Genomic DNA, 14337 nt, shown 5'->3' with positions numbered 1-14337 from the left:
AATGCAAATAAAGCCACATTTATTTTGTTCTCTTTGTCTCATAATATTGACCCTGAGGACCTGTGTATTTGCAGATTAAAGAAAGCCCAAATTGAGCAAGTTCCCCATTATAAATACTTGGGTATTTGGATTGACGATAAAATATTTTAAAACACACATTAAAAACGGACAAAAAAAATGAGAATTAAGATTGGTTTCTCTTATAGAAATACATCTTGCCTCACTTTGGAAAGTAGAAAGAAGATTGTTCGAGCAATGCTTCTCCCAGTACTTGATTACGGTGAGATAATCTACATGTATGCTGAAGCCTCCATTTTAAAACCTTTTGACTCAGTCTATAGCTCAGCACTGTATTTTATCACTTGGGACAAAGTTCGTACACATCGCCCAGCATTGGCAACTTTTTGTATATAAAGCAGTTCTTCAGACCTATTTCAGGTCACGTATTATTTGGAGCTCCAGCAATTTTCAGACCCGTTCTCTGGACTGTCTGGTTCTAGAGGTCCCGCTGGTCTCCACTGAGCTGGGCAAAAATACTTTTAGTTTTAGTGTTGTACATACTGTATTGTGTTGTTATTTTTCTTAATGTTGTATTGAATTGCGTGTTCATGTTCACAGGGCTCCCTTGAGAATGAGACCCTGGTCTCAATGGGGACAGTTTTAAAGTTAATTTCCTGCAATTCTACACATTTTGCCATGTGTTGTCCATATGAAACCTGATTGACTCAACAAAATCAATGGGGGCTCCTGGGCATACATTTCGGTTTCAAAATGCTAATTTTTTAACATATCAGAATGTATCCTTCAACTCCTGTTCATATGATAGATCTGCTGATTCTGAGGTCCCTCGATTCCCTCCATAAGAGAGCATAGTATTGATCTTCCTCTGATTTGTATTCAACAAACTCAGTGTTTTTTGTGTCCTACCACTAGAGAGCAGTAGATATCTTCCCACAGTATGCATGCATCATGACCAGGCTAACGTACAGAGTACTCAAATGCCAGATGTACGAGTCTGTTCTGTCGTACAATATTAAGGTTGTACAGCAACAACAAAAAATTCCCTCAATACACTGTGTTGGCAGCATATCAAAGGGACAGGAACTAGAGGTTCATCTACCCAAGCCTTGCTTTTTTAACAGAGGACAAACATAGCAGGTTATGTCCCAGAGTCAGGGGCGTTCTGGCCATAGGGAAATTCTGGCAAATGCCAGATGGGTTGGTTCATCTTTAACCCTGTGGGCCTGTCTAAATACGGGGGTTTGCATAAAATGATAATTACTTGGCTAATAATGGCAGCCTCGAGGAAAAACATTTACCGGTCTGGGGGCCTTAAGGGGGAAAAAAGGGCCGGGGTGTTAAAAATGCCTGGGCAGATTTTTGGTCCCTGCCCATAGTTGGAACTAGACATGGACTTTTCCCTAAGATTGTTTTTTGCTGTTGTTGTTAAATTGACTACATTTAGATAGATGTGGCCCCAACTTTATTATGCACCAGTATACTAGCTTGTAGGCCTATGACATGTCATATGGAACATTGGCTAAACAAAGCATACACCAAACCAAAGTTTACTTATTGGCTCACATCCAAAGCAACTTACAGTACAGGCAGTGCATAAGGCCTACATTTTCAGTATGTGATCCCTGCGGGAATTAAACCCACAACCTTGCCAATGCTAGCAGTCTTACCGACAGAGCCATACATTAAGACCAGTTAACTTCTTCTTAATAGGGGGGCACTGTTTTCACTTTGGGAAAAAATCGTGCCCAAATTAAACGGCCTCGTACTCTGTTCTAGATCATACAATATGCATATTATTATTACTACTGGGTAGAAAACACTCTGAAGTTTCTAAAACTGTTTGAATTATATCTGTGAGTAAAACAGAACTCATTTGGCAGCAAACTTCCAGATTAGAAGTGAAAATTCTGAAAAAGGGGCTCTGTGTCAGGGCCTGCCTATTCAACTGGCTTATATTTATGGATCTATATGCACTTCATACGCCTTCCACAAGATGACAACAGGCAGTAGAAGGTTGAATGTGGTGATGTGAGGCCGAATGAGAGCTTTTGGAGTGACAGGTCCGCTCTTTTGTCAGTAGTCAGCTGCGCACAAGGGAACCTAACATTGTCTTCTGAAATGCGTTCGGTTTACACGACGAAATGCTCCGGCTCTGATTTTATTGGATACATATGAGAAAAACATCATAAAGTAGGATTTTTCAACCGAGTTTGACCAGTTTATTCAACGTTTATTGGGACTTTTGGAATTTTTCGTTCCAGGCGCAAACATTTCTTGGACACGTGAGCTCCACATGGCTAGCCAAAGTTGCTAATTCGACAGAAGAAATGGACATTCTAAAACCAAACAACGATTTATTCTGGAACTAGGACTCCTTCAACATTCTGATGGAAGAACATCAAAAGTAAGAGAATATTTATGATGTTATTTCGTATTTTTGTATTTTATGTTGGCTCCAACAAGGCGGAGAATTGTAGGGCGCTGTCTCACAATATTGCATGCTGTATGTTGTACTAAAGTTATTTTTTTAAATCTAACACAGCGGTTGCATTAAGAACCAGTGTATCTTTCATTTGCTGTACAACATGTATTTTTTAGTAAAGTTTATGATGAGTTCTTTGGTTAGATTAGGTGACTGTCCAAAATATCTCCAGACATTTTGGTGCTATTTGTGAGGATGGCTGCGTTGTAAAAGCCAGATTTGTAGCTCTAAATATGCACATTTTCGAACAAAACATAAATGTATTTCTGGGTTTTGTGAAAGCTATGTTGGCGGTGAATAAATGGCGTTGTGTGTTTGGCTATTGTGGTGAGCTAATAGAAATATATTACATTTACATTTAAGTCATTTAGCAGACGATCTTATCCAGAGCGACTTACAAATTGGAAAGTTCATACATATTCATCCTGGTCCCCCCGTGGGAATTGAACCCTGGTCCCCCCGTGGGAATTGAACCCACAACCCTGGCGTTGCAAGCGCCATGCTCTACCAACTGAGCCACACGTATTGTGTTTTCGCTGTAAAACACTTAAAAAAATCAGAAATATTGGCTGGATTCACAAGATGTTTATCTTTCATTTGCTGTACACCATGTATTTTTCATAAATGTTTTATGATGAGTATTTATGTATTTCACGTTGCTCTCTGTAATTATTCTGGCTGTTTTGGTGCTATTTGTGATGATGGCTGCAATGTAAAACTACGATTTATACCTCAAATATGCACATTTTCGAACAAAACATAAATGTATTGTATAACATGATGTTATAAGACTGTCATCTGATGAAGTTGTTCAAGGTTAGTGATGAACTTTATCTCTATTTGTGGGTTTTGTGAAAGCTACCTATGCGGTGGAAACATGGTGAAAACATGGCGTTGTGTGTTTGGCTATTGTGGTGAGCTAATATAAATACATATTGTGTTTTCGCTGTAAAACATTTAAAAAAATCGGAAATGATGGCTGGATTTACAAGATGTTTATCTTTCATTTGCTGTATTGGACTTGTGATTTCATGAAATTATATGATATCCCTGTCCCGTTAGGCTAGGCTATGCTAGTCAGCTTTTTTGATGAGGAGGATCCCGGATCCGGGAGGGTGACTCGTTAGAGAGATAAGTCCCCGATTTCTTTTCCACATTTTGTTACATTACAGCCTTATTCTAAAATGTATTAAATTGTTTTGTTTTTCTCATCAATCTACACACAATACCCCATAATGACAAAGCAAAAACAGTTTTTTAGAAATGTTTGCAAATTCCTGACCAAGGCCCTGCTCCCCTTTTTTGCTCAGTTTGGCCGGGTGGCCAGCTCTAGGAAGAGCCTTGGTGGTTCCAAACTTCTTCCATTTAAGAATGATGGAGGCCACTGTGTTCTTTGGGAGCTTCAATACTGCTGAACATTTTTTGGTAGCCTTCCCCAGAGCTAAGCAGACAATCCTGTCTCGGGGCGCTACGGACAATTCCTTCGACCTCATGGCTTGGTTTTTTCTGACATACACTGTCAACTGTCGGACCTTATATAAACAGGTGTGTACCTTTCCAAATCATGTCCAATCATTTGAATTTACCACAGATGGACTCCAATCGAGTTGTAGAAACATCTCAAGGATGATCAATGGAAACAGGATGCACCTGAGCTCAATTTCAATTCTCATAGCAGAGTCAAAATACTTATGTAAATAAGATATTTTAAATGTTTAATAAATTATTAACAAAATGTGGAAAAAGGGAAAGGGTCGGAATACGTTCCGAATGCACTGTATCTACAGCCATCGGAGGCTGAGATGTTCCGCCTAAACTTTTAATTCGCTGGTCGAACTGACAGTCAATTTGTGGCAGAAGGATACGTCACACCCGCATATGCAGCACAGTGTTGGAAAGCTAAGAACCTTCCGCAACTAGTCCCATCTATGAAAAACACATGGTTTTATATCTAATTTAATGGAAAAAAAATTGTAGATGTGAAACAATTTTTTTAGTCATTAGCCAACTGTGTGGTTCAGGAGGTAAGGAAGACAAGAACAAATGCAATCAGTGCCCCTGAAAAGAAAAGATACCTTTCCCTACAAACTAGTTAGATGATGAATTATTACAGTAAGGATGTCATTTGTAAAGTTGATTGTAAATATATGTAGATTATATAAAAATAAGACATGCCGTATTCACCAATTTTCACAAATAGGTTGTTTGTGGCATATAAAATCATATTTTCACTTTCAAAATGTGAAAAGTGAATAGAAATAAAAATCACCTGAAAGCTGAAGATTTGAGCTTTCTAGTAGTATACAGCATTACTAGGTACTGTTGATGGCCCTTATAATAATAGTTTTATTCTGGCATAGCGCTACAGGTGCAAAAATAAATCCTGAATTGTTTAACCACAATTTTTTGTTGACTTTGAGCATTATAAATTTCACCTCATATCCCAAAGAAGAAACAAGCAAGTTAGCAGGATGAATGCTTTATATTTTCTTCGTGCAGTAAACAGTTATGTTTATATACTTTTTCCCCCAACACCACTTTTCCCCCAACACAACACTTTTACAAAAAATAGCAATTTTTTACATACATTTTTTATTGACCCTTTATTGAACTAGGCAAGTCAGTTAAGAACAAATTCTTATTTACAATGATGGCCTACATGCATCTTCTCAAGTAACAGCTAGTGGAATTAAAATAAATATACAGTCACAAGTATTCTCAGTACCAAAACATTGAGGTTACCAATACAATAAATACAACAAACATCTGTAGCATTTTACAATGTTTTGTTTTTAGAAAGAGGTTATTTGCAATTAACTTTTCCTTTTTATAAATAAAATGCTCTTGCCATGATGACGCGTTGAGAACACATCAGTACCTTTCAATAGGAAAGGAGCTCCACTGCCTCCCACTGAACTGAAATAAACATACCATCACATGATAAGCCACAGATACTCAGAGCCCTCACCCTCAGATTCCCTATGCTGAAGGAGAAGGAACTGACATTAAATAAATCTGACAGACATCTTTAAATCTCATCCATCTTTTCACAGGCTCTAGATCTTAATTTCGTCTGTACTCATCTGTACTCTATAGTTGTCTCTCGTAAGATTATTCTTAAACATAAAAAGGCATCTTATTTATTCTGCTTAATGCCAAATTAGTGAGAAGAAGAACAGAATGGCAGCTGCTGTGGCTGCATTGTATGGAAGCCATTCAACTTTTCCTAGACAAAGTTAAGGTTGAGTAGTTCGAGCCGCTGTTACCGCTGGCATAAACTCTGATGGTGCTCCTTCCCAGTCCCCAGGCTGAGTTGGAACTCCCAAGGGAAAAGTCGAACTGGAAGAGGGTGGGCGAAATCGTGCCATCTGATGAATACAGAAAGAAGACAAATACAGTACGAACTACAGGCTTTTCAAAAACAGACTTGACTTAAACATCTTAAAAAAGGGAATAAAAATTACATTGTCTCCCCTTCGGGAACCCCTGTTCTTCCAGAGAAAAGAAATGGCAAGCTTTGACAGGGAAGGTCCATGTTGACAGTCAGTTGAGTCATACTGTAACTTCCTTTAGGTCAGAACTATTAGCAGAGCAGCAGTAACTCGTCATCACTATTGGTCTCCGTCTTGCCTGTGGCCTCCAGACAGGCGTCTGGGATATGTGCAGTGTGAACTATGCTACAGTGTTCACAGGGCCCGGCCAGGGCCAGGGATACCCAGCCTGACCCGAGGGCGGTTGGGGATGATAAGTGGCGGGCAGCCTGATCCGGGACTACCTCCAGGTTGAGGAGCCTGGAGGTCTCGCTGGTGGAGTCCGTGTCCGAGGCAGCATCCGACAAGGGGATGAGCAGCTCCACGTCGTCTTCGTCCTCCCTTGTCCCTGCTCCATGCTCTAGGTGCCTAAGAGGGCTGTGGTTGTGGGTCGCCCCACCTGAGGAGTCTCCGGAGCGGCCCAGGGAGAAACGTACCCAGCGCAGGGTGCGGGCGACCCGGTTCAGAGCACTGCTCAGCTGGCTCCTCCCGACCAAAGCACACTGAGGCTCTGCTGCATCTCCCCCTGGGGTGTCCATGGTGTGGGTCTCCACCACTCCTGGGCTGGCCCTGTGCCTGGCCCGGTGGCTGTTCCTGCTGCTGGGCAGAGGGGCTGGGGTGGTGGAGCTCGTCGACACCGAGATGATGGCCTCCACTGCGGATGCTGGAGGGGTCTTTGCGGGGAGGGGGGCTACAAGGCCCCCCATGGCCCCGGGGACGTCCCGGCGCTCGTTCTCCGTATCCGTGTCGTCCAAATCGAGGGGCAGCAGACCCCGGTGGGGTCCAGTCCTTTCGGGGTCGCGGACCGAACTACCGCCGTTACCGCTGCTGGTGTTCTGATCCTCGGCGTCAGCAGACACTAGGGCCAGCGAGCCAGAGCGCCGTGAGCGTGTGAAGTTGAAGAGGCGTCGCCAGATGTTGCTGTGGCGACCGGAGGTGGGCAGGCAGATGGAGGTGAAACCCAGCTGGGAGCGAACCGCCAACCTCAGGCTCTCCAACACAGACACCTGAACCACACACACACACACACAGAGAGAACAGCAAAACTTTTAGTATCATCAATCAATCAAATAATAAAGCCCTTTTAAAAATCATCAGTTGTGACAAAGTTCTTTACAGTAACCCAGCCTATTACAGATGACAATAAACATCATACTCCTCAAGGGCTGACCCCGACAAAAAATAAAAATATTGGTTGACTGTTCTTTCGACCAATTGATTGAAATTTTAAAGCGCACTGTTTGTTTAAATAATTAAGGACACACAAATGACTCAAGAGGGAGCCCGATGGCCATGCTGTTTTGAAAAAAAAAAATCCTGTGTGAATGTTACACAGCAAGTGTTTATCGCGCTGTCCGTTTTGAAGCTACAACATAATTTCAGCCATTTTGTTTCTTACATGTTTCTCTGACTGAAAAGCTATTTTACCGAAATCCCTCATTTGTTTAGGAAAAACATTCTCTATTCCCTCAACCCTTGCTCTCTTTAAGTGAAACATTGCATGCATGTGACCAACAGGGCCTGACCTATGGCCCATAATCACATCAATAAATTGGTTATAACAAATTCCGAACATCGTAAAAACATGACAGCGACGTGGATGTGGAGGACGTGAAAAATATACTTGAGAAACGGGCGAATATTTACAAGTTGCTCAGGAGGGAAAGGGGAAGTCAGATCTGTGGAAGACATTTTACTTAGTTGTGGAAACTACTGGAGATTAAGAAAAAGGAGGGTATAGGAGCAAGCGGTGCAGTTCCTAACTACTTTAATCAACTCTTAATTTTCGCCTAAAATCTTACTTTTCTTTTGGTCTATATACTGTAATTCAGCTTTCAGCTGTGAATGTGTACAAGCTAAAAAAAAACTTACTATACAGTGCATTCGGAAAGTATTCAGACACCTTGACTTTTCCCACTTTGTAACAGCCTTATTCTAAAATTGATTAAATAGTTTCCCCCCCTCATCAATCTACATATAATACCCCATAACAACGAAGCAAATTTTATTTTGATTTTTTTTACTTTTGCAAATATTTTCCTAATAAAGAACTGAAATATCACGTTTACAAGAGTATTCAGACCCTTTACTCAGTACTTTGTTGAAGTACCTTTGCCACTGATTACAGCAGAGTTTTTTTGGGTATCGCGTCACAAGTTTCTGCCAATCTGCAGAGTCTCTTAAGCTCTGTCAGATTGGATGGGGAACGCTCCCCGCAGAGTTTTTTTGGGTATCGTGTCACAAGTTTCTGCCAATCTCATCTGCAGAGTCTCTTAAGCTCTGTCAGATTGGATGGGGAACGCTCCCCGCTGCCAGTTATTTTTAGGTGTCTCCAGAGATGTTAGATCGGGTTCAAGTTTGGGCGACTCAAGGACATTGAGAAACTTGTCCCGAAGCCACTCTGTGTTGTCTTGGTTGTGTGCTTAGGGTCGTTGTCCTGTTGGAAGGTGAATCTTGGTGGTTCCAAACTTCTTCCATTTAGGATTGATGGAGGCCACTGTGTTCAATGCTGCAGAAATGTTTTGGTACCCTTCCCCAGATCTGTGCCTCGACACAATCCTGTCTCGGCGCTCTGCGGAAAATTCCTTCGACCTCATGGCTTGGTTTTTGCTCTGACATGCAATGTCAACTGTGGTACCTTATATAGACAGGTGTGTGCCTTTCCAAATCATGTCCAATAAATTGAATTTACCACAGGTGGACTCCAATCAAGCTGTAGAAACATCAAGGATGATCAACGAAAATAGGATGAACCTGAGCTCAATTTTAAGTCTCATAGCAAAGGGTCTGAATACTTATTTACAAAAGGTATGTGCTTTGTTTTTTTAAATAGATTTGCAAACATTTCTAAAAACCTGTTTTCACTTAGTCATTTGGGGGTAGATTGATGAGGAAAACATTTAATACATTTTTAGAATAAGGCTGTAAAGTAACTAAATGTGGAAAAAGAGAAGGGTTCTCCAATCAAAATCAATTAGTTACATACACATAGTTAGCAGATGTTATTGAGAGTGTAGCGAAATGCTTGTGCTTCTAGCTCCGACAGTGCAGCAATATCTAACAAGTAATATCTAACAATTCCACAACAATTACCTAATACAAATCTAAGTGAAGGAATGGAATAAGAATATAAAAATATATGAATGAGCAATGACAGAGCGGCATAGGCTAAGATGCAATAGATAGTATAGAATACAGTATATACATATGAGATGAGTAATGCAAGACATGTAAACATTATTAAAGTGACTAGTGTTCCATTTATTAAAGTGGCCAATGATTTCAAGTCTGAATATTTTCCAAATGCACTGTATAAACCTTACTATATACTGTAAAAGTCCATAATGGTCCCCATGAAGCAGTTAGTGTTTAACTATACAATCACAGTCACTGAGTAACTCATTCACAGTGCTTCAGAAGGAAGTTAAAAATAACTTCCTCACAATGAATCACAGTTTAACTTCTTCAACATCTCTTTTGTTACAGAGGTCCGGTTGTTAGATATTACACAGTTGATCCTTGGTGTCAAGAATCCTATGTCAAAGATAGGCATTCATGGCCTTACTTGAAATGTGCACTCTTAACAGAGAATTAAGCGCAAGTCATGCATGGATAAGAGGATAACATCTTCTGAGGAGAACAAGAGAGGGCAGTGTGATCTAGATGTAGACTTGCCTGGTTGCCAGAGCAGACAGGGAAGTCCTCCACCGGGGGTATAAGGCCCTGGGAGATTAGCTGGCCATACGATGGGGGAGCCTCCCTCCTCAGGAGCTCAGCCTCAACCCTGGACAGCTGGGTCTCAAATGACCTGGGGAAACACAACCAGTTAGAGGGACTCAAAGGACTGGAGTAAACTCACACACACACCAGATCAGTTAGAGGAACTCGAGAAATGGCATTTCAAAGTTATTTCAGTGTCTTTTTTGATGAAGATCAAAGACAGAAATTAGAGAGCTAACTAGCTACATGAATCCAAAGAAAGCATTTATAAAGGCCTAAGGACTAGTCTGGATTACCAATCATCTCTCAAAGTATGTGTGAGACATACTAAAGCTGTCATAGCAAACCACACAGACAGAAACAGTCTTATGACTTATGTGGGATTGTATAATTGTTTAATAACAAGAGTAATAGCATGGGGTCTAAGTTTATTACCTGCGCTCAAACATCCGGAGGGAGTAGAGTTTGCAGGTGCAGCCCAGGGCGATAACCAGCAGCAGGCCACAAATAAGACTTCCTATAACTGCCGCCGTGATGACCCGTGTGGGCACGATGACCGGACAACTCTCCTCGTCGCTCCCGTCGCCGCAGTCGTCCTGCGCATCGCACACCCAGCTCTCGAACACACAGCGGTTGTTCTTGCAATGGAAGTTGCCCGGCTGGCAGAAGAAGCAGTTCTTCTCATCCGAGCCGTTGGGGCAGCGGTTCTGGTAGTTGCAGCGGTCCGAGCGCGGGTAGCAGGCATCGTTCCTGGAGCAGGGGAACTCATCCTCCTGGCAGATGCTGCAGTTGACCTCGTCGCGGCCATTGGGGCAGTGCCAGTAACCGTCACAGCGCTGCTGCTCCGTGTAGCAGCCCCAGTTGCCCCCACACGGGATCTCCCAAGGCAGACAGAAACCGTCCACCTGGCAGGAGAGATGAGGTAGATTTCATTCATTAGTCGATCGAGGGTGTCCGTAACGATTCCAAAATCAAGAAACCGAAAAAGCAAAGAAAGCTTAGTGATATTTTCAAGGGAGAGCTTAAAAGGTAAATTTCATGAACATATGACTCTGGGTTTGTTTTGATCTTGTCCGAAGAACTTCTAAGTCAGTGAGATGTGTTTTACACATAACTGACCACACAGGCAGCGAGTCTGGGTTTTGTGCACCGAACGATACACCCGACGACACCAATACGGTGTATTGATGGGGTGGACGAGATCAGAAAATGAAAGTAGTCCTGCTTTATGGCATTTCACGAGGCCTATGTTATACTGATCACACTACACATTTGCGTGTGTGCAGATATGGTTGTTCTCGTTCAATAGAGCCATTAGACGTCTTTCAGCGATGTTCCTATCTGCTACAGTGTCTTGCGAAAGTATTCACCCCCTTGGCATTTTTCCTATTTTGTTTTCTTACAACGTGGCATGAAAATCGATTTTTGGGGGGTTTGTATCATTTGATTTACACAGCATGCCTATCACTTTGAAGATGCAAAATATTTTTTCTTGTGAAACAAACAAAGAAATAAGACAAAAAAACTGAAAACTTGTGTGCATAACTATTCACCCCCCCAAGGTCAATACTTTGTAGTGCCACCTTTTGCAGCGATTACAGCTGCAAGTCTATTGGGAGTATGCCTCTATAAGTCTGGCACATCTAGCCACCGGGATTTTTGGCCATTCTTCAAGGCAAAACTGCTCCAGCTCCTACAAGTAGGATGGGTTCCGCTGGTGTACAGCAATCTTTAGGTCATACCACAGATTCTCAATTGGATTCATGTCTGGGCTTAGACTAGGCCATTCCAAGACATTTAAATGTTTTCCCTTAACTTCTTGTGAATAGGGGGCGCTGTTTTCACTTTGGGAAAAAATCGTGCCCAATTTAAACGGCCTCGTACTCTATTCTAGATCGTACAATATGCATATTATTATTACTATTGGATAGAAAACACTAAAGTTTCTAAAACTGTTTGAATTATATCTGTGAGTAAAACAGAACTCATTTGCAGCAAACTTCCAGACAGGAAGTGAAAAATCTGAAAACGATGCTCTGTTCCAGGGCCTGCCTATTCAATTGCCTAATTTCTATGGATTTGCATGCACTGCATACGCCTTCCACTAGATTTCAACAGGCAGTGGAAGGTGGAATGGGGTGTCTAGCTTGATCTGAGGTCGAACAAGAGCTCTTGGAATGACGTGACCAGAATTTCCTTTCTCTACCTAGGCGCGGGAAGGACATCAACATTGGCTTCTGAAAATCGTTCGGTATACACGGTAGATATCTCGGGCTCTGATTTTATTTGATAGATGTGATAAAAACATCATAAAGTATGTTTTTCAACCGAGTTGCATCAGTTTATTCAACGTTTATTGCGAGTTTTGGAATTTTCCTTTCTTTGCGTCAGGAGAATTTGGGCATGTTCGCGCCACATGGCTAGCTAAGGTTGCTAATTCGACAGGAGAAGAGGACATTCTAAAACCAAACAATGATTTATTCTGGACCTAGGACTCCTTGTACAAGATTCTGATGGAAGCTCAGCAAAAGTAAGAACCATTTATGATGTTATTTCGTATTTCTGTGGAAAATGTTTAGTCCTATTTTCCGCCCTTTTTGCGGGCGCTGTCTCGCTATAACGTAAGCTGTTTGTTATGGTAAAGTTATTTTTAAAAATCTAACACGGCGATTGCATTAACCTGTCTAGGATGAGAGTGGCGCTAGCGGCACTCCCCCCCCACCCCCACTGAAAAACCAGTGCCGCGAAATTCAAAAAAAATATTTTTTTTAAATATTTAACTTTCACACATTAAAGTCCAATACAGCTAATGAAAGACACAGATCTTGTGAATCCAGTCAACATGTCCGATTTTTTAAATGTTTTACAGGGAAGACACAATATGTAAAGATGTACACATTAGCACCTAAAAACACATTAGCATAATCCACCATCTTTTATTTGTCCACCAACACCAGTAGCTATCACCAATTCGGCTAAACTAAGATATTTATAGCCCCTAACCAAGAAAAAAACTAATCAGATGACAGTCTGATAACATATTTATGGTATGGGATAGGTTTTGTTAGAAAAAAGTGCATATTTCAGGTAGATGGCATAGGTTACAATTGCACCCACCGTCACAAATGGAATAGACAAACTACTTAGAGCAACGTGTTTACCTACTTACTAATCATCAAACATTTCGTAAAAATACACAGCATACACGAATCGAAAGACACAGATCCTGTGAATACAGACAATATTTCAGATTTTCTAAGTGTCTTACAGCGAAAACACAATAAATCGTTATATTAGCATAGCACATAGCACATAGCAGCCCAGCATTGATTCTAGCCAAAGTGAGCGATAAAAGTAAACATCGCCAAAATATATTAATTTTTTCACTAACCTTCTCAGAATTCTTCAGATGACACTCCTGTAACATCATATTACACAATCCATATAGAGTTTGATCGAAAATGTTTATATTTAGCCACCAAAATCATGGTTAGACAATGTGAAATGTAGCTCAGCTGGTCAGAAAAAGTCTGTGCGCCACTTAGACAGTGATCTACTCTTATACATAAATACTCATAAACGTGACTAAAAAATATAGGGTGGACAGGGATTGATAGACAATTTAATTCTTAATACAATCGCGGAATTACATTTTTTAAATTATCCTTACTTTTCAATACAGCTTGCGCCAAGCGAAGCTACGTCAAAAAACATGGCGTCCGAAGGCACTAACACTTTTCGACAGAAACACGATTTATCATAATAAAAATGTCCTACTTTGAGCTGTTCTTCCATCGGTATCTTGGGCAAAGGATCCTTTCTTGGGTCCAATCGTCTTTTGGTGGAAAGCTGTCCTCTTGCCATGTGGAAATGCCAACTGCGTTCGGGATGAACTGGAAGCGTGCCCAGCAATTCACAGCCTTTCAGAAATAAATGTCCCAAAATCGCACTAAACGGATATAAATTGCTATAAAACGCTTTAAATTAACTACCTTATGATGTTTTTAACTCCCATAACGAGTAGAAACATGACCCGAGTAATATTACGCCCTCCACTAATGCTTGGAACAGGTGCGGGTCGGTGCCCTCTATGCGCATGACGCAGCTCCAAAAGACTGACTAGGCTCAGGGTTTTTTAATTTATAGTGCCTGTGAACGTGCAATCGACCCGATTCAAATCGTCATCACGTAAAGACATCCAGGGGAAGACGTAAGCAGTGTCCGTATAGTCATAGCAATAACAGTGGCCTTTTAACTGACTCCAGAAAAGTGGGCAAAATTTCTGGAATCTGACTCCATGTCAGGGAAATTGCTGTAGAATGGGCTCTGTTCCACTTAGAGACAAAATTTCAACTCCTATAGAAACTATAGACTGTTTTCTATCCAATAATAATAATAATATGCATATTGTACGATCAAGAACTTTGTGGGAAGCCGTTTCAAAAAATTACACGATTAGCATAAATAGCCACAACAGCGCCCTCATCCCCAACAGGTTAAGAACTAGTGTATCTTTCATTTGCTGTCCAACATGTATTTTTTTGTAAAGTTTATGATGAGTTCTTTGGTCAGATTAGGTGACTG

The 14337-nt window shown here is 41.2% G+C and overlaps 1 protein-coding gene across 1 annotated transcript in view; it reads right to left on the bottom strand.

Annotated features, from left to right (window-relative positions):
* Positions 1-5110: 5110 nt before the first annotated feature.
* Positions 5111-14337, bottom strand: part of LOC139558925 (low-density lipoprotein receptor-related protein 12-like) — a 60074-nt gene continuing 50847 nt past the window's right edge. Inside the window, exons 10-12 of the mRNA XM_071374427.1 lie at positions 10189-10658; positions 9709-9841; positions 5111-7040 (exon numbers count right to left, since the gene is read on the bottom strand). Of these exons, the coding sequence (XP_071230528.1) occupies positions 6087-7040; positions 9709-9841; positions 10189-10658 (1557 nt within the window). The 3' untranslated portion in view covers positions 5111-6086. The remainder of the gene's footprint in view (positions 7041-9708; positions 9842-10188; positions 10659-14337) is intronic.

The sequence above is a fragment of the Salvelinus alpinus genome, chromosome 29, assembly GCF_045679555.1.
Source record: "Salvelinus alpinus chromosome 29, SLU_Salpinus.1, whole genome shotgun sequence".
Lineage (NCBI taxonomy): Eukaryota > Metazoa > Chordata > Actinopteri > Salmoniformes > Salmonidae > Salvelinus > Salvelinus alpinus.
This window is presented reverse-complemented; position numbering and strand designations above follow the sequence as displayed.